A 26,492-nucleotide genomic window follows, 5' to 3' on the forward strand; every position below is an offset into this window, starting at 1 on the left:
AACTTGAGTGAGATTCAAACCATTAAGATGTGACTGCTTTTTTAAAAAAGTTGCATCAAACCTTGAAAATCAATGTTACACATTTGAACTCTTTTTTTTTTTTTTTCCACATGAAGAATGCCCCACTAAGATATAATGCCCAAGATTCTGGAGAAACAAAGCTTTTGAAATTTCCTGAGTATTTGCACTCAAAGTGAAATGATAGCATAATCAAATGAGATCCTGTACAAATATATAAATAATATTTGGCATCTCTGTTTCTTTTTATAAAATTCGGCTGATAAAAGTTAGGAATTTGTTGATCATCCTGGTAGCATATCAGACTAGCCTGATGCATAAAAGTGTTTATGTATTTTAAAAAACTCTTACTATATCGCTTTCCACCGTTTCACTCATTAGTTGAAAAGTAAATTGAGCCACTGGGATCTACTGGGTGCTCAATTTCTAGACAGTAGCAATTTGGGGATTTTTCCCAAACTGATTATGTCTTCCTCACCATTAGAGTACCTCCACTGCTTGCATTTCTTCCTGTTTTAATCCTACTTTTAGTGAAGTATGTATTTGAAATAAATGGCTCGTGACTTAGTTACATCTCTATATATCCAAAGATGTATTACAAAGGATTTCATATCACTCGTCTATAGTAATTCTCTCATTCCTGTAATTTCCTCTTCCAGTAATCTCAATCTTTGTAATACAAGTTAACTTTCTGGGTTGTTTTTGTTCAAGAGTCTTCAGTTTGGTTTGCCTCTCAGTTGATCTGTTTTTCCCATCGCCGAACCGGTTCCCATAATCACACATCTTTGCTTTTCATTTCCACAGATCAAGGGATCAACATTTACCGAAAACCACCCATCTACAAACAGCATGGTAAAACCCGCTTTCCTCCGTGTAGCTTTTAAGTAGCAGCCTCAGCTGAACTTCTCTTTGCTGTCCTCTGAAAGGCTTATCTGCTGCTGCTTTTGAGAATCAAATCGGGGTGCCCAGCGTATTATGCCTTTCTGTTCTCCTAAGACGCAAATACTGTGAAATCGGTTATCCTACATGGAGAACACTGAGCTTGGTCACGAAGCTTCTAGTTCACTTCCGACCCCATCAAACCATGTACCATTTCATTCACAGAGAAGGGGAAGTGCCGGCCACACAGTAATTCACAAACACCCAACCAAGACTTTTGTTTTCTTTGCCGTTAAGTGATTTAACCAATCTCTATAATAATTTTGACCAGCTTACAATTTGTTAAATTAAAACTAGTGAAAGCTAGTGACCTAGAAAAATTAATTTGACTAAACCTACATCAGCTTGGCTGTCCAGTGCCCTGGTTTCTTATGGGGCATGCAGACATCTGTGCCCTGATGGTGGAGCGGACGTGACACACGCTGAAACAGAGGTCCTAGCCCTCATCCCATCTCTTCACTTAAACAGCTCTGTGAGTTAGGATGTCATGGACACGATTTCTCTGTCCCTTAGTTTTCTCATCTCTAAAACCCAGTGAGTTAGGCTAGTTTGTCTCTGAAATTCCTGCAAACTAAGAATCACTGATATTTTCCTTTTCTGGGAATATGGAATTTTAAAACCCAAGGAATCACATTACTGTATGTAAATCACATTTTCCTCCACCAGTATTAGGTCTCTCAAGATTTATCTGCCATAAATCTTGTGAATGAATAGAAAGCCAAGACTGGTCTTCAGGTCTTTCAGATTTCAGAAAATTACACACAATCTGTGGCTGGAAATTTGAAGGCTGCCTTTAGAATACAGTTGACATTAATGAGCCCTTAAGGGTTAGGATACGTGATAAGCAAATAAAGTTGAAAATGCAGAAGGAAAATATTTTAGGCCAACATTTTAGGGAAAAAGAGAGAATGTATATGTTGTAACCGTTCTGGGACTATGACTTTTTTCCTCATCTGTTTGTTGGGTTGTTTTTTGTTTTTTTGTTTTTTTAAGATTTTACACCATGTGCTTGCTTTTTAAGTTTGTTAACATTGTTTTTGTTTGTTTTTTTATGGTTTAATGTCTTCTCACCCACTCATTAACATGTGAATGTTTACTGACTTCACCAATTCTAATGCGTAAGTACTGTTTGAAGTCATGTTTTTTTTAAGCTTAAGACCAGGATCCCCAGAGTTTATCAATTTAGAGGCCTTTTTAAATTCTAAATTCTCTAGACCCTACCTCTCTAAACAAAAATAGTCAAATAATTAAGATTAATGATTGTATAATGTTAGATTATTTATTTGGAAGGGATGAATTGGCTTCTTGAAATTTACTTTGGCTTTACTCTTTACTTTTTTTCAGACTACTGTAATTAATTAAAATTAGCACCGCCAAAGCAGTACCTCCCAAAGGGCATTCTGCAAAACAGCAGTTCCAAGTGATAGAAATAGTATACCCAAAATTGGTATCTGTGCCCTGATGCATCTGAAAAATCCTAGATTTAAATAAAGTCACACTTTTTTTGGGGGGTGGGCAGTAATGCAGACCTCAGTCTGTAATATGCTAACACATTTTGTCCTTTAAGAAGAGGATTTAGTAGCAGTGTTTCTAAGCTGAACTTTTTCCCATGAGGTTAGAAGAAAGTCAGAGAAACACCGCTTCATGCCTGGCCAAGACTTTATTCCTTATTATTATAAAGGACAACCTTGATCAAGTCGCTTAAGCAAACCGAGACCTAAAAGGTTTCTGTAAGAATGGGGAGTTGGTGCTGAAGATTGAAAAAGTTACTTCTGAATTAAAAAATCTGTGGGCCCAGAGAAGGGAGAAAGTTTTATTTAAATCATTGTCAATGTTTTTTGAAATGTGTAGTAACATCCCAGGTCCGTTCGCAAAATCAGCTAGAATCAGGAACTGACCGTTTATCCTGGTTCGTTTTGCTCCATCTCTGTGATTGGATTTGGGGCTCTAAGCCAAGGACTTCTCTAGGCACAGCCATTACGAACTCCATGAACTAACACTGCTGCTAGCTAGCCTGGCTTTTGTTGTTTTAAAGTTGGGTGACTCCCTGGCTTTTGTTGTTTTAAAGTTGGGTGACTCGCTCGTATGTGCAGACCCTTGACCAAGACAATGAGTGGCTACAGCAAACAAAAGTCGCAGTGCTAAATTCCTGCAAGCTAAAAGTGGATTTTCCCAGTTCCATTTCTCCTAGGATTCAAGGACATATATATAATATATAAGAATTTAAGTCAACTGTATCAATGTATTTGTGGGTAAGAAGCCACAAAGACAAAGCCAGCCAACCTTCCTAATGATGAAGAGCTACAGTCAAGTGACAATAGTCCATGCTTTGAATTTAACTCTTTAATTTCAAATTACTAATTGAAATTTTTAATTGCTCTATAAGAGTATTGCCCAATAGAACTTTCTAGCTTGATGGAAATATTCTATCATTGTGCTGTCCAGGACAGTAGCCACTAGTCACATGTGGCTATCGAGCACGTAAAATGTGGCTAGTGCCACTGAGGGACTAAAATTTAATTTTAGTAATTTTTTTTCATTTAATTTTATTAAATTTAAATAGCCATATGTGGCTAGTATTGGACAGCACAGCTCTAGATCAAGGTGTTTCAGGTATAGAACAGGTAGATGTAAAATGAAGCTTTGCTTCTGATGGAACATCTGGAAAATGAGTTGAGTTGTCACTAGTCACCACCAAGTGACTGGGCAATTGATAATAAAGAGCTTTATGGAGTTGAAACATTTACCAGGGCACAAGAAAACTATGTTAGTGGGCTTACCACCATGGCCTTGCAGACCGGTAGCTAAGCAACCCTGATTCCCACCTAGATGCAGCTGCCTTGGCAGCCCAGAGCAAATCTTCAGAAGACATCATCAAGTTTTCCAAGTTCCCAGCAGCCCAGGCTCCAGACCCCAGCGAGATACCAAAGATTGAGACGGACCACTGGCCTGGTCCCCCGTCACTTGCCGCCGTAGGTATGCAACTGTCACAGCTAAGCCAAATGGACAAATTGTCAGAAGGTCTCAACATGAAATGCTTAAAAATGTACAAAAAAAAAAGTGTCCTATCCTAAAAGGTTTTAAGAAAAATATGACCAAGAGGTAGAATAGCGAAAAGAGCTAATGTGATATTAATGTGTGTACAGAATGCTTCAAAGTTACAAATGCCCAATCACCAGAACCTTGCTCTAACCGAACCATCCAGATGCAGAACTGGTCTAAAACAAATAACGTGCATGGACCCTCAGGATTAATACTGCAGTATCAGTAACCCTTTTGAATACCAATGAATCAAAGCCGCTTGGCCAAAACATTGTTCTGTATAATCTGAATCTAGTGGGTGAATTTACCGAGTGTCCACAGAAGCGTGACTTCTTTCAGCTAAATTTGTTTTAGACTATTTCTGAGTTATAATTACAATTCTTCTAACAACCAATCTAAACACTGAAGCACTTTTACTTTTCTTATGAGCTCACATTCTCCATCTATAAGCAGGGCTATTACATGAAATATTACTTGTGTAAAGTTACGTGATTTCACATCTATCATTTCCATGAATTCTGTGCTAAAATGTCACATTTGAGCTGTTTCATTCTTTGCTTTGACCCACAAATTTATGCTTTAGAATTGTGTCTGCGTCTTTACTGTTTTGTCAGTCATGAAATCACTTGGCCTAAAAAGTGGTGTTAGCAAACTCAGAAGCTAATACTGAAAATTTAGCAAGTCGGCTTCACAAAGATAGGACTATCTTACCATATTTCTGTTGACAGCCTAAAAGGCCTTCAATTTTCCAAAATGTCCAGATTTTCTTCCTCATGCTGTTTTCATCGAGTTATTTTTGCAATCGCCTTTTACAGGCAATATAAGCGGATTGTATAGCAATTTATATATGTAGAAATAGTCAAAGGAAAAAATACTTCCTGGGTTCATTATTCACAAGTGTTCTATACATGACGTTGACTTGAGATGTACCTAATTCTTCCAAACTCGTGTCTATTAATTTTTATTAGTATAGACTAAAGAGAGAATATTCACTGACATTGGTCAGAACAGTCATCCCCTTCCTTCTGCCAGCCCATGCCCGCCAGGCAGGGCCAAGTCCTTTGAGATTTGTTGCTAAGTAGAGACATTACAGCAGCCACACTTTTGGGGAGAATTAACGTTTCGTTGTTGAAACTGTCATCACTAAGTCATTTAAAGCTCTTTCGAGTTCTAAAATGAAGACAGTTTCTGGCCCATTAGTCAAAATAAGAAAAACAGACTGTTAGTTAAAGTTTATTTTGATTAGATTAGCAAACTTTCCTGTTTCCTACCACAGCCAGATTAATCCAAGCAAGTTAGAGAAAACAATAATTATCTTGATTTTCCATCCGTGCAGACAGATTTCTCCTTTTCACTCTGTCTCCCCTTCACCAGAAAGTTTAAAAATTATACATGATTTGCAATATTGTACCTAAGTAACTTTTTAGCTATATTTCTGTATTAACAATTTTTATTGAGTTTCATTAGTAGAAAACATTTTTGTGACCATTTTTCAAAGGATTGATAAAAAGTAAACATTAGAAACCCATCCCTTACGAGAAAAATAAAAAGCATACTTGTTAATGAATTTAAAGAGTAGAAGGCAGGATGATATTATTAGGGCGGGTCTATATATTCAGGAAAAGAAGAAAGCTACAAGATGTTAAAACTTGTCATTCGAGAATGACTATCTTATTTAAGGGTATGTAGATGAATTTGGATTCCCCTCTATTTGAAAACTGACCTCAGGGATATCACAATAGTAAGAGTAGATGCCCCTCCCACTTACTGCAGAGAGCTGTGACCAGTGGTCAGTGGGATGACTCAGACTCAATGGCAATGGCAACCCTGAGTTCTTACCGAGCAGGCGAGTTATTGGGAGGCCAAAATCCATGCCTTACTGGATCACACATTCAGCTGGCTGGTCAGACAGACCTGTGGTCTCAAGAAACCAAACAGTAGCGCTGAACTGGTGGTAGGCCCTTTATTCCCTCATGCTGTTCATTAACGTTCAAGACCACCACTGTCTTTGCCAGCCTGACAAGTTGACACAGGTGGACTAGTGCCTTAAGATCCCCTTGCCATGGGGCTAATGTGAGAAGTTGTCTTTGCTGTGGAATTAGGAGCTGACACGAGACGCAGATCTAGTGGCAGAGAGGAAGATGACGAGGAACTTCTGAGACGCCGGCAGCTTCAAGAAGAGCAATTAATGAAGGTTTGTCCTTAAACTCCTTTGCTGCGGGCTTCAATGCAGTTCCGTTTGTTCTGTATTTTTTAAGTGATTGCTGTGGGCAAGCCGCCAAGGTGAGCAAGAAGTCATCCCAGTGCTCAAGAGCAAAGTATTTAATAGGTTCTGGAATTGATGACCTGGAGGCTGGAAGTTAGAGGGACGTGGAATGTTTGAGCTTTTGCAAGGAGACTGAGACTCCATGCAGGGCATGTGTGTGTGTGTGATGCATGTGTTGAAAGGATGCTCAAGGGTCAGGTAGGGCCAAGGTGTATACCCACGTGGTGCAAGGCCTTCCTTCCCTCATGCAGGCTCAGTTGAAGGAATTCCCTTGAGATTAAATATTTCTCCAAGTCTTCCCTCGGGACTCCTAGGACCTTGTGTGTATATCTGGGCCAGGAGAGAAGGGATAAAGCAGACTGCCACCAAGAAGCCCTCATTATACCCTCCCACCTCTAACACGGGCCTGCAATACCCCGGAAGACAAATAGAAGGCGAGCCGATTGTAGCCTGGGGTAGAGGGAGCCAGGAAATTAAAACTCTCCCACCAGTAGGGATTGAAGAATCACTTCAAGTGACATTTTCCAAAGATACTTCATTATGTGAGAAATGCACATGATACTAGTTATAGGAATGGGTAGGTTACAAAGTCACATTTGTGTCAGCCCAGTTTTGTATTATATGTGCATAGAAAAAATGGTGGATATAAATCAAAATGTAAATAATTATCTCTGAGTGGATTATAGGTTACTTTTCTGGATTTTCTAAAAACTATACAATGAGCACATACTACTTTTTTTTTCCTTATTTTTGAACAAATCGGTAAAATTTCTTTGTAAAGGCTACTGTCCCCAGTCTCTCCTTCACACATCAAAAATCCACACACACTCACACATGACTCCTGAGGCCACCCGCTGGCATTTTGGGGGAGGGCAAGGGAGAGAGAGCACACCTTCTGATATGGAACCTGACTTAGGAAAATGGAACCTCACCATTTGAAAAGGCTAAAGGGTTCAGGGTCCCAAACCTGGACTATCTCTCGAGGAACCACCAGGCTCCTATATGCATCCAGGACTCTCCAAAGTCAGGACCTTCTTGCAGAACCTTTTAAAAAGAAATCGCATTTCCATAAACGTAACCACTTTCATTTTTCTTTTCTTTGCGAATAGCTCAACTCAGGCCTAGGGCAGCTGATATTGAAAGAAGAGATGGAGAGGGAGAGGGAGAGGGAGAGCCGGGAGAGATCCTCCCTGTCAGCCAGTCGCTATGATTCTCCCATCAACTCAGGTGAGCCATGGACCACGCCCCGCTCCCCACCGCCTTCCTTGAGCCGAGAATAGGCCACCTGCCTCCAGGGACATGGCCTTGGCTGCTCCACAGGAGGGAGGGTCATTTCTGGTGGAACCCACAGAGTGTTCTGTTGAAAAAGAAGTATGGAAAATACACTTCATGTCAACCGAGCTTCTAAGCATGTCATGGTTCTTCCTTAAATGTGCTTTTCCTTCCCATTGGAAGTGGGGGAGCCCTTAGAGGACCTCGAGAACACGAGGGGTCAGTTGAGGACAGTCATCTCAGGAGGAGGCAGCATAAAGGAAGCCCGCAGAGGGAACAGGTGCTCGTTGACAGTAGACGGCATGGACAGCATTTTCTCAGCATTACGATCTTACATTAATACACTCAACGCAAGAGCCGAAGACGTGGTGGTGGTTTTGTCACTTTTAAAGGAGATAACTTATACACTGGGGCTGGAATAGTCCGGCAGGATATTATGTTTGTCATAAGCCAGTTCTCTCCCAACTCACAAGATTTCTTCTCCCCTGTTCCGAACGAGTGCATCATTTCCCGAGCCTTCCTTTAAATGTGTTTAGTGTTTACTGTCTGCAAGCATTGTTGCTAAACATTATTTCATTTAATCTTCACAATGTGCCAGCGAAGTAGGTGATATTGTTATCATCCCATTTTGTAGCTCGGGGGACAGGTATAGGAAGTTTAACTCACCCAATGTCACATCGCTAGTAACTAGCAAAACTCGGATTTAGGAGTCCAACTGGAATACTCCGCTGCCTCTCATAGATGCCTCCCTGGCATTGACCTTGGATAGGTGGTTGAGTAATCTTCAGAGTTCCACCTAATTCTGTGATTCTGTTCCTTAAGACGGTATAGCGTTATACCTACATGGGCCAAAATACGAAGACTTAAAAAGACCAAGTGCCCACAGACGCAGAGGTGTTAAGTAGCAGAGCCAGAATTCAAGCCCAGGTCTGCTTTCCCCAAAGCCTGGCAGTTTATGAGGCGTCTACACCTTTGATTGATGGGACATCCTATCCCAGGCCTCTCAGGACATCTCGATAACTTACATGGTTGACTTTTGGGTCAGCGATTGCTGCACACCAACTGAGACATGGGCTTATGCATCCAAATAGCCCAGGGTTCAAATTGTTGCTCAGCAATTTATAAGCTGAGTGGCCCCGGGCAAGATACTTAACTTTTCTTAGCTCCTATTTCTTCTCCTGTAAAATGGAAATAATAACAGCGTCATGGGCGTCGTACTGAGGAGTCAGAGATAAAGCATGCCGAGCACTTCCTCCTCCCCACCCTTTTCAGTTATACCCCTGCCAGCGCATTCCCTGCATCACCCAACACAGGGGCGTTTTGTGGACATTTGAGCCCAGTATTATTTAGGTTATTGTCTTCTTTTAAATCACCTATTCTGCAAGGTAGACGATATATTGCTGATTTCATTAAAGAATCAGACTTCCGGTTTCCTAACTGTTTCTTTATTTTTCTCATTTAGCTTCACATGCTCTGTCATCTAAAACCTCATCTCTCCCAGGCTATGGAAGAAACGGGCTTCACCGGGTAAGATTTCGCAGTCGTTTCTCAGCTTATTCCCTCTTAGGTCCTGGTCGAAGTACTAAAATGATGCCTGAGTACATCTGACGTTATGATCTCAGGGTTGGAATGTAATGAAAATCCTAATCTTGATCTGGCAAGGAACTTTGAGTCACAGGCAAAATAAAATACTTCTCGAGAGAGAGAGAGAAATTGACTTTAGATCAAAGAATACCATATGTAAGTTTGTGGGAAGACTCAATTAAGTAATAGGGTGGCAAATATTTCTACAATCAAGCAGAAAGTAATTACTCGACCCGTTATCTCTGCTGTAAAAAGATATAGGAAGGTTGGTTGCAACTCCCCTCCCCACAAAGCATCATGGCATCAATAAAACTGTGAACTATGTGGAGAAATGTATTTTTATTTATCAGCAAGAAATACTGAGCAGCGGCACTGGATGGGCCACCAAAGACAAAGAGATTTCATAGTAGAAAAAGAAATAGGAAAGAAAATTTATGAGGGTCCAGGAATTCAGCTTGGGAAGAAGTCTTAGGTTTTGCAAATTCTTTCTTCCTTTTCACGAATCCAGAATGGGCACTGTGGAGTCGATTTTCTAATTCCATGTTTTCCTTCCCTTCAGCCTGTTTCTACAGACTTTGCTCAGTACAACAGCTACGGGGACGTCAGTGGAGGAGTGCGAGGTGAGCGCCCGGCAGCCACGTTGTCTGTCTGTGGTCGAGGTTTAGAGAAGGTTGCGTGATCACAAATGCGTTGGCAGAGTTCATGCTGTGTCACATTCTGAAGTGGGATCACATCTATCTTCCGTGAGCTAATAGATTTTAGCAGATTATTAAAATCTCAAAGGATCTCTAGTGAAATGAGACCGTGAGAAGCAAGCTTGTAAGAATGAATTCATCGCTCCTACTGTGTGCTGAGCACTCGGTTAGACACCTGGAGGGACAGCGATGGCCCCTACCTTTAAAATGTACACAGCTGTGTAAGAGACAGACAGAGAAGCTCCATGAGAGAGATGCTATGATTGACGATGTAGAGAGAAGGCAGAAACATCCTCATGATGTCAAGGAAAGCGTCCACGAGAAAGGGCTGTTTTAACTGACAACTAAAACCAGAGCAGGCACTTCCTGGCTTCAGGGAGGCAGACAGGCAGCGTGTGCCAAGACCCAGAGCAGGAAGAGAACGTGGGTCATTGGGGAACGTTCGGGGAATGACAGTGGGGTATATATTGTCTTTCTATTAATGTTCCCATGTTTCTCTATGGTCTTTCCCTTCTGATTTTCTTTTCCTCTCTTTTCCAGACTACCAGGTATGGAACACTGTCTTTCTTGAGTTGGCTATACCAGCAGAATAGCCGTTTTCCAATCCAGTTGTGTGTTGCTGCTCTAGGGAGGGCTTTTGTTGAGAAGATGCTGGTTTTGGTTGATCTGCGTAATCATTAGTCTGTAGCCGTGAAGAGCCATGAGGAGCCGACACGCCTGTGCACAGGTCAAGCTGTCCGTGCAGGTCTTGGGGACACGGCATGAACCAGGCCAGGTGTTGGAGTGTTCTCTTGCTCCGACTTTGGAGAGTTCTTTCTGGCATGGAAATGGACCAGCATCAAGGGTCCACCCATGTACAGTTTATTTTTTTTAATTATTACCACTCAGTATTTTTAGGCCCTCCCTCCTTTGCCTGGTCCCAAATGAAAAGAAACTCCTGTCTTGGCCCAAAAGGCTTTGGTGCCATTCGTTTTTCCTAGAACTGAAACCTTGTAAAATTATAATAGAGAACGAGAAAAGGAAAAATATGCAAGGAAACCTAAGATAAAAATAAGGCATTAATAATCATAAACTTGGTAATTTTTTTCGAGGTACCGTGTGCTTTCATGCACTCAGCCTAAATTCAGGGATTAGTCAATATGATTAAGCCAGGATGTTTCCCAACTTGATTATAAAATAGCAGTATCGCTGCTCTTATTCAGCAAGGACCTCGTTTTGAAAACTCCATAGTAATTAAGATGACACATCTAGAAAATGGTGATGAGGATTTGAGACCCCAACAGGGAGGTCTGGGAGCCCACAGAGTCCCTCCACCCACCCCTGGCTTCCCACACCACCATGAGCTCCTTCTTGAACCAGCTTCTCTGTTGCAGACCCTCCCAGATGGCCACATGCCAGGAATGAGAATGGACCGAGGCGTGTCCATGCCCAACATGTTGGAACCAAAGGCAAGTGCCGCTGTCCCCTTCCCTCTCATACGGGGATGGCCAGCTGGGACAGGACCTGGAAAAGATTTGGTGTTCTGTTTTTTCACCTTTCTCAGACCGAGGAGGCCTCCGTGGCTCTAGGCCGGCACGTTAGGCAAGCCGTGTCTGAAAGCACCTTGCCATGCTGCGGCTTCGGTCACACCGAGTCAGCAGGCTTAAGCCCTGACGGGGTACGGTGCCACGTGCTCCCAGGGAAGCACCAGCACGTCTCCTAGGACTTCGGCATTCACTGGGCTCTGCCACGAGCACTGCAGGGTATGCCCAGTGCTAAGTGGAGTCGCTGCAGACAGCTTCAGATAGCGTGCAGCACGTCCCAGCCTGCCCAGGGCTTTTCCAGTCTCAGCACTAACAGTCTCGCATCCCAGGACCCCTCTCAGCCCTAGGCAAACCGGGGCGCTTGGTTGCCCAAGCTCCAGAACATCCTGTACCTCCAGAGGCGTCCAAGGGCCATGCTCCCTGGTGACCGTAACTGAAGCTTATTTCAGTATGTCACCCACCAGAACGCTGCCTCTGGGCCTGCCTGGCTCCGTGAGTTCGTGAGCCAGCCCTGGAACAAGGTTGTTGAAGGATACATAAAGGTCTCCCGCCATATCAAACGTGTCCCTGTAATTTCAGTTCTCTTCCAATTTTTACTCTCATCCCCAAGACATAGTACATCCATATCCTTTTGCACAACAGAACCCCCTAAAGGCGCAGTGCTGTGTATGAGAGGCTGGTGGAGAGTGGAGAATAGGTAGGAACCTATCCCCATACACAGGAAACTTGAGGGGTGAACACTCATCACTCAGCTGCTCTAATTATAATCTCTGAGAAGCTCTGTCTTAGGAGTACAAGATTTTAGGTAGATTCTGCTTGTTAATAAAATGGACAGCTGTGTTCTAAAGAGGTGTTTTGCTTTCTCAGATATTTCCATATGAAATGCTCATGGTGACCAACAGAGGGCGCAACAAAATCCTAAGAGACGTGGACAGAACCAGGCTGGAGGTAAAAAATAATCATGATAAAATAAATCTAATCCCAAACGCAGATCCCCATGCATTTCCCCAAACTTTCCCCTAAGAAATGTTTCAGGGAAGGCAAGATAATTAAAAGGGTCAACCTCATATTGTAGGTAGACTTAAGAGAGAACTTTGGAGGAAAAGCCAAATTTGTACTTGAAACATCAGCATAAGTAAAATCCAGAAGAATGACCGGGAGGCACAGTGTGATTTTAGTTTGGGAACTTGATGTTGCTGTAATTATGGCTGGCGATGTGGAATGGAGTCTCCATCTTGCGTCAGACGTCCCCAGATCCCTATCTTTGCCCGAGCCTGGGTTGAGTTCATGCAGAGAGGGGAGGGGGAGCTCAATAAAGAGGTTTGTACTGGGCAAGTTTCTCGCTGGGCTCCTTCCGCGTTCCTTGTGGAGGGGTTAGCTGGGTGCCCATACCCAGGACCTCCTTAGACATGGAAGACTGGCCTTCGTACTTTTCCACCTGAATGATTTTAATTAAGAAAAGCTCTGGCTGCCAGTCTCATAAAGAATCATTATTTTTTTTTTTTCCTTGACAAGAAGCAGTAGCTTTGTATTTGAGGTCAGCCTGGCACAGAGAATAAGAGAACTTTTCTCGCAGGGATGACAGACACATGGACATTCTCCTCAGTAGCCCAGGTATCTACCTCAGCTCCCGTGGCCGAGCCAGGAGGAAGCCTGGGGGTGCCGCAGGGGCCACTCCAGAAGTCTGTCTGTCTCTGGCTTTCTTACTTCTGTGGTCCATGTTCTCTGCATCTTCTCAGCATCCCGAGGGCCTGAGTAGAGTCACCTCCAGCATACTAAATCACCTTCCCACGTCCCATCACCCTTCAGTGTTGTTATAATAATCGTTACTACTCCGCCAACTCTCGTTTGGCGGGGATGATGGTGCCTCACCTGGCCTGACTGGAAAAGGAATAACTGGGGCCCGTCAGTGCCTGCTGACAAGCCTCAGAGGTGCTCCCCTCTTTCGTCACTCTGCCTTGCTCTTCAAAATGATTTCCTGTAAACCGGAGAGCACCTCTCAGGGCCATCCGTGTGGACGCCAGGACTGACCACAGTTCTCTTCTCCCTTTGCAGCGCCACTTAGCCCCGGACGTGTTTCGGGAAATCTTTGGAATGTCCATACAGGAGTTCGACAAGTTACCTCTCTGGAGACGCAACGACATGAAGAAAAAAGCGAAACTCTTCTAAGTCCCCCACACAGACAGCAATTAGAAAAAGGACTGACGATGGCAGTGACACATAGGATGTTGTATTAAGGCCCACACTTGATTGGACGTTTTGCAAACCACTGTCCCTCAGCAACACCAAAAAGGGGGACATCTGATTAAAACACCCACGAGCCAAATATCGGGCTGACCAATGGCAACACTTGCCAGGAAGCAATGGGGTAGACATTTCCATGTTCCCACACTCGACAGTAGTGTTCACCTGTGTCACCTCATGCGCACGACAGGAGCTACTTCTGTTTCCTTTTCACTGTTGTCCAACCTGAGTGCCGCCCGTACAGATGAGAGCCAGCAAGTGCCCTTAGGATGCCACATGGAACAGAGCAGCCGCCGTAATTCCAAAGCATGGATGTATTTATTATGTAGCACCGTGGCTGAGAAGGACGAGCCCGAGGGACATATCCATGTGGTAGCAGCCACGTCGCACACACCTTTCCTCACTGGCCTCGTACAGCTCTGCCTGGGCTCGAACAGAAATCAGAGTCGGGGGACCCAGTGGCCCTGTGTGAGTGGGCTGAATAGCAGCCAGTCATTTTTCAACAAGCTCCTTGTTCTCTACTGTTTGCTAGGACCTGGTTCACAAATTACTTCACTGTTATTAACCAAAAAAAAAAAAAAAAAAAAACAAATAAGAGAGAGGAAAGGAAGGAAAGGAAAACCTCCCTTAACTTTTTCCGCTTCCGATGCTGTGCTGCATTCTTCCGCTCCCCACCAAGGGACGGGAGCTGTCTCGGGTCCCCCGTTTACAAAGAAAGGAAAGGGAAAAATTGTCTCCAGATTGGCCCAGTTGCATGCCGTTAGGTGATTTTTGCCCAGGGACCATAGTGCTCTTGGCAAAATAAAAAAAAAAAATCCTGTGTCCTCCCAATGCAAGTTCTTCAACCTCACAGCCTCTGCTCTGTATCTGGCATCCTCTAAATCAGATCATGCCCTCGCTGGTTTTGGTCTCTTAAGGTCTTTTCAGTAGTAGCCTAAGAAAAGGCATGGTTTTCTATTTTAAATCTCTGCAACTCCAAGGTAGATCGCCTCAAACTGATTTAATTTGGCCTTCTCGGCTTCTTGCCTAGGCAGCACTGCTGACTTCACGGTGTGTGTGCGTGCGTTGGCCCTGACGGGTTTTGCAGACCGCTCTGATGGGCTGCGCCTAAGGAAACCAGCTCTTCCTCGGTCTGGAGCCAGACTGCAGCTGGCAGCTGTGCCCCTTCGTCTGTCAGTTGCCTCTTGCTTCATGCGATGTTTCTGCTGTCCTATCTTCTCTCCGACAATCTGCGTGTCTTAGTCCTTGCCTTGCTCTGGCAAAGTATGAGGGGTGGGGACCCCAGTGTGCTCCCAGTGTTTCCCTGCCACAGTCGATAACAAGAATGTCCAAGTGGGTCCCAGCACTAGGCTGGCAGAGAGAGTTTTTTTCATTATGGAGATAGTAAAATGCTCCCAGTGTTTTCATTGGTTGATGAGTTACGCCCCCGAGCACATGCAGACCAAATGGCAGTATAAGAAAAACTGTAGTGATAGTTAAAGAACTGAACCCAAAATCTGCTCCTACTAATGAAACTCTACTTCTGTTGTGTCTTTTGCATTCGTTTCTGCATCCAACTTAGAGGGGAGAAAAGCTTCTTTCCATATCAAGTGTATTAGCAGATTTAAATGCATTGCCAGAAAATGCCAGCAGCGTCCTGTCTGCAAACAGAGCAGTATTGTGCTGGGGAGGGGGGAAGGGGTTGGAAACCACAGTGCAGAGGGGGCTCCCCAACTCCACTCCCCAGCAGAAGGCTGCAGCTGGAGGGATGGGCCATGGAGCAACCCGCTTCTCCTGACCGCAGAATCCAGTACATGGGCTACTGTGTTTTGTTAAACTGGACTCAGCATGCTTGTCCTCAAAATGTCCAGGCCACTGCACCAGGGGATCAGTGTTCTCTGCTCGAACCCCGCCATGCCCTACGCATAGAAATTCTCATTAACGCAGTCAGATACACGGGGATTGTTGACTCTAGGAGAGGCATGGCAGGCGTCGCTGGTGCGTGCGTGAAAGGGCTACGTTTTCGAGCATCGGGCTTCCTTACGCTTCTTTCAGCACAGTATGTGGAGTAGAAGAGGCCTCTACATCAGTATGAAAGTCACTGCATCCTTTAAAGTTTCTTCCAGAAAAGCCAGGATACCACTTAGTCTTCCTGTGTGTTTTATGGTGAGGTATGAAGAGCGTGAGGAAGCTTGTCTAGCTAGCTATGCATCTGCATCGTGGTTTGGGTTAGTTATAAAGTGTTCGTAATGTGACTTCTTCAGTAAGTAAAGATAAACTGCTGTTCTCTGAAACTTTGGACAGAAAAGCTAGAATTAAGGGGTTAATAAGGTGCAAAAAAAAAAAAAGTAGTTTTTATCTGTCATGACCTCTGACCTCTCCCCCTTCTCCCAATTCTGTTGCTCCCAAGCCAAGTTTCCTCTTCTGGGGGGAGACTGGAGAAACTCTCGTCCTCTCGAGTTGGTTATGTCAGTCAACTCTGCTTGGAGAAGTCTTCGCTGGAAATGTTTATGAAACGTTCACCCAATTTCTTTACCCTCGAGAGCAAACCTTTTCCAAAGAATTGCTTCTCAGGTGATTATATGAAATATATACGCTTTTGCAAGTTTAAAAAAGGCAAATTAACCACTCTTGACTAAGCAGGTCTTTCTACAAACTCTTAAGCAAACTCAGTGTCAGCGTTCTCTGCATGCTGAGGGGCAGGCGACTGCAGGCCGTGAGCTCACAGAGCCTTCTCTCTCAGTCAGGAAAGATGGCAGGAGGAAATGAACTCCGCCTCACCGGCCCGTCCGTGTCCTCTGAAGCAAGCTCAGTCTTTACAAATCACCTCTTCTGTATTTCTGTTTGACCAATACTTCCTAAACCGATCTTGATTTTAAATATCATTTTCCTTTGACACAGCAAGTGTTTCTCAGTGTGCCCTAAAACACTCAGTATTCTTGAAGACCGTTCTATCGAGAAAAACAGATGATTTTGGACTTGAGATCTGCAATGACCCCAACTGATAGAGATGTACATTAAGAGACCTGCCCAACTATGTTTTAATGAAAAAAAGAGAAACTTTTACTTTGGCATTTAAAAAAAAAAATCACTGTCTTTCCATTTGCTTCCCAGGAAACCGTGGGGAGATGGTGACTAATAGGCTTTGCATATGGATTTTTGTTTTTAATGGCAAACTCAAAATCAAAGGGGGAGGAGGTCAGTTTAAGCTGAATGAAACTTTGTAAACGATATATGTGTACACAGCATAATTAAACAAATCCAACATTTTCTGATGTTTAGTGTAATTGAGTGGCGATTGTTACCATTAAATAAAATCCTTCCCCCAAAGTGTCTCTCTCAAAGCGAAGGTGCCATGTGTCACTCTCTAGTCCCATTCACCAAAGGCAGAAGGAGACGATACTGTGTCCACCACACTCACGAAGGTGGGGAGTCAGACAGATGTCCACAAAACTGAGGTTCTTTGGGGGGATTATTATAGACTCATCTGTAACGAACGGGTGTCATTTCGGACTTGCCGGAATCCTGCATCGAAGCTCTCCCAGCTCTTTTATTTCCAATCGGGTCTATGGAATTCTTTTCCAAGGGTCGGAAGGCCTGCTGGCCTGTCTGCCCTCCCTCCCATTTCAGAACTAGGAAAGCAAATATTTGGAAGAACTGCTGCGTAAAAGATGTGTCGTCTCCCCCGTGAAGGTGAGCGGGTGTTGGTCTGCACCCCGAGCACCGCGTGCCAGCCCACAGAGGCAGCCAGTGGGCCCGTGTCACCGCGCTGACCGACGGGCCAGCCCATGCCCCCCTGTGCCCTGCTCCGCGTCTCCGTTGTGCTCACAACTTGGTGAATAAAGTGCTTTATTCGTAAAGGCCTCCCCGGCCGTGTGTTCTTTCTTGTTCCTCTGCTCCCTTTAAAGGTTGGTCCCATTTGAAGAAGTACCAGCCCAACTTCCAACAACCAAAACAAAACCAGAACCAAACCAAGGTCTTAGGAATGTGTTTTTATCACGTGGGAAGGCCGGGTAGAGGGGGAAACGCCACAAAAATCGTCATGGGATATTCCAGGATTGGTCAGTTATCCATACCACAGAGACCAAGTTGACTAACGGAAAAAAAGAATAGAGCTGTTCGCTGGCTGGTGTTTGGTTTTGTTTGTGCCACAATGTCATCTGTTAGACAAAGCTGAGGATTTGAGGAGGTTGGAGGACGAGAGCTTCTGGGCGGCCACAGGCGTGGGCCCATTTACTAAGAAACTAGATTGCAGGGGGAGGAAAACATCCTTCGAATCTTTGACCTCCCCCGCGTTATTAAATTTTCAGTGAACACCATAGACTGGGTGGCTAGAAGAGCAAACGCTTATTTCTCACAGTTCAGCTGTCGGGCGAGAGCCTGCTGGGTTTGTAGATGGCCATCTTGTCTTCTTGCTGCGTCCTCACATGGTGGAGAGCAGAGAGGGGAAAGCAAACTCTCTCGTGTGTCTCTTTATAAGGGCACTAATCCCATGATGAGGGCTCCACCCTCATGATCTAATTACCTTCCACAGGCCCCGCCTCCTAAAACCTTCCTCCTGGGAGCTAGGGTTTCAACATATGAATTGGGGGCCACACAGATACACAATCTGTAACAGCTGTCCAGGGGCCGGTTGCGTTAGCATCCATGTGGACCCGCCCCTGGAAGCTGGAAACAGGTTATTCTCGAGATAGTTGGCACGTTTAGTTCGCTGCTGTACAAAACAGGTCAGGAGGCCCAGCCAGAGGCCTGTGTTCTACTCACTTCTACACCAGCGTCACACTTCGGTCCATAAGGACCACAAGCTAGCGTTTATCTTCGGTCCTTATCTTGCTCTCTCTGTGGCATTTGCCACTATCGATTACCGTATCATTGAAAATCGACTCTGCCTCACTTCAGCGGTTAGCCCTTGCACACTCACAGCAGAGCTCACAGACTTGGGAACCCAAGGTCCTTCAGGACGGCCCCTTGCCTCACCCACTGCTCAGCTTCTCCTCCCCCAAATGCCCCACCTTCGAATCTCGCCCTCCTGCTCTTCCAAACCACTGTGCGTTCCCTGAACACACCAGGCCCCCTCCCGCCTCTGCGGCTTTGCCAATGGCATTGCTTCTGTCCAATGCCCAACTCTTCAAGGAGGTGGAGAGCAGAGACATTCTGGTCCCCAAGAAGGAGGTACCGGCAGCTTTGACTAATTAAAATCAGCTGCCCACAAAGCTCTCTGGAGTTACCATGTGAATTTCCCACGGGTTCCATTGCACTAAATCAAAGACAAGCCTGAGTTCACACCCTCTTTACGTGCCTGTCTTGATGAGTCCAGCCCAACGTGCCCAGTAAATTCTTTGCATGCCTGTACTTCAGCATCACGTTTGACAGTTTTCAAGCGCTGCCTAGTACTGCTAGCTTTGCATGTGTTTCTGTTCCTCCGTTGAATTGTAGTGAGATCCCCATATTGCGTGCAGGCTTTGTGTTAACTGTATCCCTCGTGACAGCCTGCAAGACGGATAATTGTAGCTCCAGTATACAAGTGAGGAAACCAAAGCTCAGGGGCTAATTAAACACACGTGATGACTCAGCTGGTGAGCCCAGAGCTGGGATAAGGCAGGCGGGTCCCGCTTCAAATCCCACGCTGTTTTCCTCTGCATCCCACTGCCCGTGACCTCCCTAAGGCGAGGACTATGTCTCCTACATTCTAAACCTCCCAGAACACTGCACAGAGGAGGTTCTCGGTGTGAGACTGGCCTGTGCCCTTCAGTCTGGCCATGAGCCCCATCGCTGCCATCGAGGCGCAGTTACGAACAACACTTGGGGGGCACTCGCTAGCTGTGTGTGTTAAGCCCAGTTATTTAACCTCTCTAGGCTTCGATTTGTTCATCCACAAAATTGACAAAATAATAATACCCGTCGGAACATTGTTGCTAAAATATGGTAATATGCTGAGCATGGTGCAGCACCCAGCACAAAATAATTGCTCAAGAAACTTTAGTGACCTTTATTAAGAGTAATTAGCCACTTAGACTTGAAGACCCCATTAACTCTGAGCCTGTTTCCTCATCAGTCGGGAGTGGATACCTGCTCTGGCTATCTTATGGGGTTGTGAGGACAAATTAGGTAAGGTAGAATGTTCAGACACAGAAAAGCATTATATTAGCAAATGGTTTTGGGTAAGGAGAGTTTCTTGGTATTTCTTCAGATAGTTTAATCATTTGAGAATTTTAATTTTCTCGGTTTTTCCCCCTTTATTCGTTATATGAATACTTCAGTATAAAAAAAGCCCCAAAAATATGCTTTTGTATGCTTCAAGACTAGCCCTCTCTTTGTCCAATAATAGTCTAAGGTTAAGGTCCCCTGAAGATGTGCTAATGAATAGTAATAATAACAAAGTATTACGCGGCAGTTGCGTGTAGGCTATAGTGCCAAACTGCCTGGGTTTGAGTCCTAGTTAGCTGTGTAACTAGTGATAATTTGCTTAACTTCTCTAAGCTTTAATTTATACTTCTATAAAATAGGAATGATGATAATACCTACCTCTAAAGGTTACTGTGAGAATCAGGTAGAACAGGATCTAGCACGGTACAAAATAAGCACTCAAACATTAGCTTTCATTAATAAAGTTGCTGCCACATCACCTGGACTTACTATTTGCCCAGCCCTGACCTCAGTATATTACATGGTTTATTTCACATGGCTCCCTATACCAACCCTCCACCCATCGCCATCTCCCAGTTCCACACTCAGCATGTGGGCAAGTGTCATGCAGAGAAAGGCTCAGGTGCCCTCCCAGGCACTGTGGCCAGCCAGGGACACATCTCAAGGTGCCAGCTTGGGGCTCAGCTCTCCTCGAGGGGTTTTAGCGCAGCTGGGCCTCGGTGTTTCCTGACAGGAGGATTTCCCCAGCCTATGCAAGGGATGCTTAGAAGCACCAACTGCAGAAGAGCTGAGGCTCATTCCCATGAAAGATGGCTTTGGTTCCAGAAAGATCTTTCCAACTGTATGACTCACTGCAAAGCAATCAAAGGCAGCGGAGGCTGAGCTGCCAGATCTCATGGTATTTGGGGACATTTCCTGGGCTCCAGAAAGCCACCAGTCCTACTCAGCCCCTCCTGCCCATCGCTGGCAGCCTTGCCCGGGTGTGTCGCCAGCCCTGCCCTGCTGGACGTGGCCCATTGTTGGCCGGAAAGCCCTGGGAAGGGTGGAGACTTGGGGCTGGCAGCTTTTGAGAAAGCCCAGGGTGGTCGAAAGACTAGTGCCCACAGCTTCTGGGAATCCCAACCCCCACCTTGAGGACGTGCTTTCACACCCTGAATTCCTTTTACCCCTCCCATCATCCTTCTACACCCAGACCCCGCACTAGGCCTGGATTCTGATGAAAAGAGCCCCTTCCACTCCTGAGGTGCTCAGGGGGAGGGCTGTAGCAGGTCAGGCCCCTGGAGGAGGGTGTAATATGACCACATTTATTTTACTTTCCAATCTCAATTGGACGAAAATGCTCTTGGGGCCTGCCATTGTACTGAGCACAATAGCAGGCCCTGGAGAGGCTTTTCTGTATTTATTTGTACTGTCCCCCTGCTGCTGCCTCTTAGCTCAGCCCTTCCCTTCAGATAAAAAGAAAAATTGGCTTGAGAAACCGTCCCCCCAAAGCAGAGGCTGTTTCTGCTTTGCCCTTAGCATGATTTACTAGTAGAACCTCCCAGAACATCCTGCAGGGCCTGGAGGCAGAGCAGAGCCCTGTGGCTTCTAGGCCCAGAGCTTGGGACTCGGGCCAGGGTACATAGTCCAGATGGAAAGATGAAGGCGGTATGACAGGCAGCAGGTAACATTTTCTGAGGGCCTCTGGAGTGCCAGGTGCTGGGTTAAGTACTTCGTGTAGATTATTTTATTTAATCTGTGAAGGGCAAACCCAGGACTGGGAGAGGCCCACTGAAAAGTAGATGAGACTCTAGCCTCCTCCCATCAAGTACGAAAGCCACATTCCTCCTAAGCAACCACAGCTCTCTGGGGGCTCCACTTTAGCACGTGGCTTTCTAACAATTTGCTGGAAGGACCATCTTTGCAAAGGCCAATACCAGCCTTTCTCAGCAAAGTGGAGCGTGGCCGTAAGTAATATTTTCTTCTAAACTGGACGGATGCTGGCACAGCAAGCATAGGTTCTTTCAATCCTGCTATTGTCTCAAATATATGCTTCCTAATGAAAAGTTAGAAAATGTCGATGGCAGTTACGCTTCCATCAGATAGGAGTAAAAGTCAGCTGGATCACCCTGTGTTGTTCTTGTTGTCCGTTTGTTTGTTTTATATGGAGAGAGCAACTATTCCCCTCCTCCACATAAAAACAAGATATTTCAAATAAGTCAGAGTAAACTGCTAGTATTTATGAATCATTATTTAATTAAATGGCTTCCAGTGAACATGGCTCTTTCACAAGCATCGCCTGTGATCCCCACAAGCGACCTGGGTGTTGTTCTCCGTACAGAGCAGAGGTTGTCCAAGCTCACATGGGTGTTGGGGGAGGAGCCAAGTTGTGGCCCCAGGTCTAACTGCAAAGCCCACCCTCCAGTCCTCAAGGAGATTCTGATGTGGTAGGTCTGGGGTGGGAGGTGGGAAGCTGTATCTTAAAGCACAATTTAAATGCTTCCAGGTGATCTTGATGATCAAGCAAGGGAGGGAACTCCTGCCCCACCGCGTGTGCGGTCTCAGGTCAAGAGCAGAGCTGGTCTGTAACTAACCAGGCATTCATCACTGGGCTCTGTCACTCATCATTACCCTAATTCATGGGGCCAGAAGTCAGACAAGGCCTAGGAAGTCTGCCATTGCAGAGAGGCCTCTAATCTCTGGAGGCCTCCCTAGAAAATCACTAGCATCTTCCTTTAGCACAGCAGGGTGCCCAGCCCTCTGAACAGATTCTGTCAAAGTCTGCTCACATGTCACCTCATTTGCAAGGAGATTCAGGAGATCGTCTCCACTTAAAGAAGCACGAGATGAGAGAGAAGCGGTCAGGCTCGCAGGAAGAGAAACAACCTGCTGGCATCCACTCTCCTCCCTTTCTCCACTCAACCTTAAGAAACCTCTGAAAAACTTGTCCTAGAAACGCTGTTATTGTACTAGACAACATCTTGTTTCCCCTCGTGTATTCAGTTTCTTCAGTCTATTGTTTGCGAGGCGGATGAGTGTTAGAAACTCTCGTCTTAAGTTTTCTGTTGAGACAGTCGTCACTCTAGGGGAAGTTAGTAGCTGTCTTCAGGGCTTGGCCAGAGGAAGAGTAAGAATAAAGAAGCCAGGAGTTGTGATGGTAAACTCTTCTTTTATGTAAAAGCTGTCGTTTTTACTTTCGAACTCATAGATACTAGCATCTGCAAGTGGTTTGAAATAGTGTCCCCAAAAGACATGTCCACCCAGAACCTCAGAATGTGACCTTATTGGCGGGGGGGAGGTGGGAAACCTTTTGGCGGGGAAAGAAAGTGCAACTGAAAAAAAAAAGTGCAACTAGAGGAAAAACAGAAGGAAAACTGGAGAGAAGTAGCCCTGAAAGCTTGACCTTGTCTTTTCACATCTGGTCCTACTCAAGCTCTCGGTAGAAATTTGTCTTCCATTTTTAGGGCTCTATCCATTGCTACTTTGTACCTGAATGTGTTTCCGATTTCGAAAATGTCCTATTGGACGTTGATGGTACAACTCTGTATTCTTGGTTTATGGGTAACGTGATAAATCCTGTTATAAGAAGGTGACATAGGATGAAATACCTTTGTGGAGGTCTGGGCCACTGGGAAGCATTGAAGCGTCTGGCACATAGTAGGTGTACTGTGCATAGTAGGCATACAGCTCCAGGTAGTGTTTGTTGAATGTCTAGAAATGATTTTTTTCTAGTTGTACAAATTTTCCTCAATTCTCAATGGGATAAGTAGTCTTAATGCTCTTCTAATATCTCATTTTTAACTTCCGGTAATGTTTATTTGGTATATAAAGTGAGAGAGACATGATGTTTGGTGTTGAGGAAAATACGAACAGGAATAAGGGACAGGGATTAGGGTGAGACAAGTGAGGTGATGAGGGCTCACAATTTAAGGAAATCCCACTCAGAGTCATGAAAACGCCTGCCCTGAAAAACACAATCCCCGCCCTCGAAAAGCTTAACAGCTGGAGAGCAACATAGACAAGGAAATTGCAAATTAGATTTGGGACCTAAGCAGATGAAAAGTTCAGAAGATAAAAAAGAAAGAAAATGAACCAAAGGCCTAGATGTAAACCCTAAACCTATAAAATTTGCAGAAGAAAATATATAAAATTTTCATGACCTTGAGTTTGGCAAAGAGTTCTTAGATATGATACCGCAAGCGTGATCCAGAAAATGTTTAAAAGTGACAAATTGGTCTTCATCAACATTAAACACTCCTGCTCTTTGAAAGTTATCATAAAGAGAATGAAACAGCAAAGCATCCGTTGAGAAAAAAAAAAATATTTGCAAATCACATAACTGATAAAGGACCGGAATCCAGACTATATAAAGAATTCTCTATACCAAGTATAGAGAAGGAAGGAGGACGGCACAACCACTTTGAAAGACAGTTTGACAGTTTCTTGTAAACATACATGTACCATATGACCATACACCCCCACTTCTAGGTATTTATGCAAGTAAAACCAAAACCTTTGGCTCACAAAAATCTGCACATGAATGTTTTTAGTGAGAGAGATCAAGCAAGTGAGGGAACATTGCTCAAAACTGGAAACATCTCAAATGTTCTTCAAGTGGAGATTGGATAAACAGACTCAAAACTGGAAACATCTCAAATGTTCTTCGAGTGGAGATTGGATAAACAGACTGCAGTTCATTCGTACAATGGACTAGTACTCAGCGACGAAAAGGAGTGAGCTGTTGCAATCACAATAGGTGAAGCTCAGATGCATTGTGCTTCGTGAAAGAAAAGCCAGAATCAAAAAGCTACATAACGTATGATTAGATTTATATGATATTCTGGAAAAGACAAAACGATAGGGAAAGAAAACCACAAATCAGAAGTTTCTAGAGGCTAGAGGAAGGGTAAGGTTGACTACAAAGGGACACATGGAAATTTGGGGAGTGACAAAATGTTCTATGTCTTAATTATAGTGATTACATGACTTATACATTTGTCAAAACTCACAGAACTGTATGCCAAAAATAGTGAATTTTGCTATATGCAAATTATACCTTTGGAATAAAATTATAAAAAACTATATAAGACAGTTCAAGCCAACAAAGTTTTGACAACACTAGTGTATTGGGATCTGTGAGATGTTATAAAGGAAATGTGATATATACCCAATCTTGAGAGGCTTACAGCCTTGCTATAAAGGAGCCGCTATGTTAAGTACTCGAGATAAACTAGTGAGCAAACAGACATGAATCAAATAATCCTACAAATAAACAGACGGGTGTACGTGTGTACAGAATTAATGTCCTGATTGATTCTAGAATTTTCAGCAAACCCCTTCCAGGAAATGCTTCTACTTGAGTTGCAGCTGGACAGACATGGGCCGCAGTGGGGTGGAGGATGGGAGAGTTGAGGGCAGTGCAAGGGATCGCTGCTAAGTTTCTGGATAGCGCATCAGGATAGGAGGCAGAACCTGTAGTGTACTTCAGAGGAAGAGCAGATGTGAGGCGGAGAGATCATGAGTTCAATGTATGAACAGGAGTTAAACCAGAGAGAGCAACACCTGGTTAAGGGCGTAACTATGCGGTGGACTCAGCAGAAATGAACACATGCATCCACACAAAACATTGGCATGCGAGTGTTCAGAGCAGCATTATTCATGATAGACCAAAAGCGGAAACAACTCAGATATCTGTCAATTGATGAATGGATAAATAAAATGTGATGTATCCGTAGTATGACATATTATTTGGCAATATAAAAGAATGAACTACTAATAATGCTACACTACAATGAGCCTTGAAAACGTTATGCTCTGTGAAAGAAGCAAGGAACAAAAGACCATGGAATGGAGTGGTTTGGGGGAATATTGTATAATCCCATTTATGTGACATTTCCAGAATAGGCAAATCTGTAGAGTTGGAAAGTAGATCAGTGGTTGGCTGAGGCTGGGGCCTAGGGAGAACGGGGTGACCACTAATGGGTATGAGGTTTCTTTTTAGGATAATGAAGATGTTCTAAAATTAATCGTGGTGATGCCTGCACAACTCTGTTAATATATTAAAACCACCCAATTGCACTCCACCTGTTCCTCTGCTCCACAAGACCTGAGAGCTTACTCAGTGTACACACTATCTAATTTTTCGAGCCCTCCTCAATGTCAGATGTTACACTAAGGTTTTTTGTGCACTTCATCCTTCAGCATCTTCACAACATGTTTATGAAGTCAGTATTATCATCCCACTCTACAGATGAAGAACCACATTCAATGTCACACAGATCATAAAAGACGGAGCTGGGCTTCTCACCAGACACTCCAACTTTTCAGTCTGAAGGACACTTAGAATCGAGACATGGCCCTGCTCAGAAAAATCTCACAGCCTCCCAAGCTGTCCTACTTTTACAACCTTCTGAAGGAGACCCACCTGTTGGCTAGACCGTGGATTCCAAGACACCGCTTGGATGCTCCCAGTTTGTGGTTTGAATTAAGCAACAGTAGTTGTGTGAAGTAGGATCTGAACCCTCAGGTCGATGGGGCAGAGAGATCAAAGAACGAACCCCCCAGTCAAACACACTTGCAAGATCATTCTCTGAATGGCCCAAGTTGCCACATCTAAATGTGCTAATAGGTTACTCTTTTTCTGAAGAAACTGCTCCACAAGCACATTAGAATGTTGTTCCTTGCTGTCTAGGACCTACCCATTCTTGGCTCCAAACCCTACACCCCGATCCGTTCAGCTCTGGGACCGTTTGTAAACATTGCTTAAATTACACTAAAAATTCTAATCGAGTGACAGAACGAGAT

The 26,492-nt window shown here is 44.4% G+C and overlaps 1 protein-coding gene across 12 annotated transcripts in view; it reads left to right on the plus strand.

Annotated features, from left to right (window-relative positions):
- Positions 1-16,832, plus strand: part of ABLIM1 (actin binding LIM protein 1) — a 254,075-nt gene extending 237,243 nt beyond the window's left edge. For 5 of the 12 annotated variants that reach the window (XM_039871135.1, XM_039871137.1, XM_039871136.1 and 2 more), the window contains 10 exons: positions 823-870; positions 3,787-3,933; positions 6,102-6,193; positions 7,375-7,492; positions 9,000-9,064; positions 9,681-9,741; positions 10,357-10,364; positions 11,190-11,264; positions 12,207-12,287; positions 13,395-13,643. In XM_039871135.1, coding sequence (XP_039727069.1) covers positions 823-870; positions 3,787-3,933; positions 6,102-6,193; positions 7,375-7,492; positions 9,000-9,064; positions 9,681-9,741; positions 10,357-10,364; positions 11,190-11,264; positions 12,207-12,287; positions 13,395-13,508 — 809 coding nt within the window. In that variant the 3' untranslated portion in view covers positions 13,509-13,643. Of the gene's footprint in view, positions 1-822; positions 871-3,786; positions 3,934-6,101; positions 6,194-7,374; positions 7,493-8,999; positions 9,065-9,680; positions 9,742-10,356; positions 10,365-11,189; positions 11,265-12,206; positions 12,288-13,394 lie in introns of all 12 variants that reach the window. The other 7 variants (XM_039871143.1, XM_039871132.1, XM_039871133.1 and 4 more) reach the window with 4 other exon arrangements.
- Positions 16,833-26,492: the final 9,660 nt, after the last annotated feature.

The sequence above is a fragment of the Pteropus medius genome, unplaced genomic scaffold (genome assembly GCF_902729225.1).
Source record: "Pteropus medius unplaced genomic scaffold, Ma_sr-lr_union100, whole genome shotgun sequence".
Taxonomy (NCBI): Eukaryota; Metazoa; Chordata; class Mammalia; order Chiroptera; family Pteropodidae; genus Pteropus; species Pteropus medius.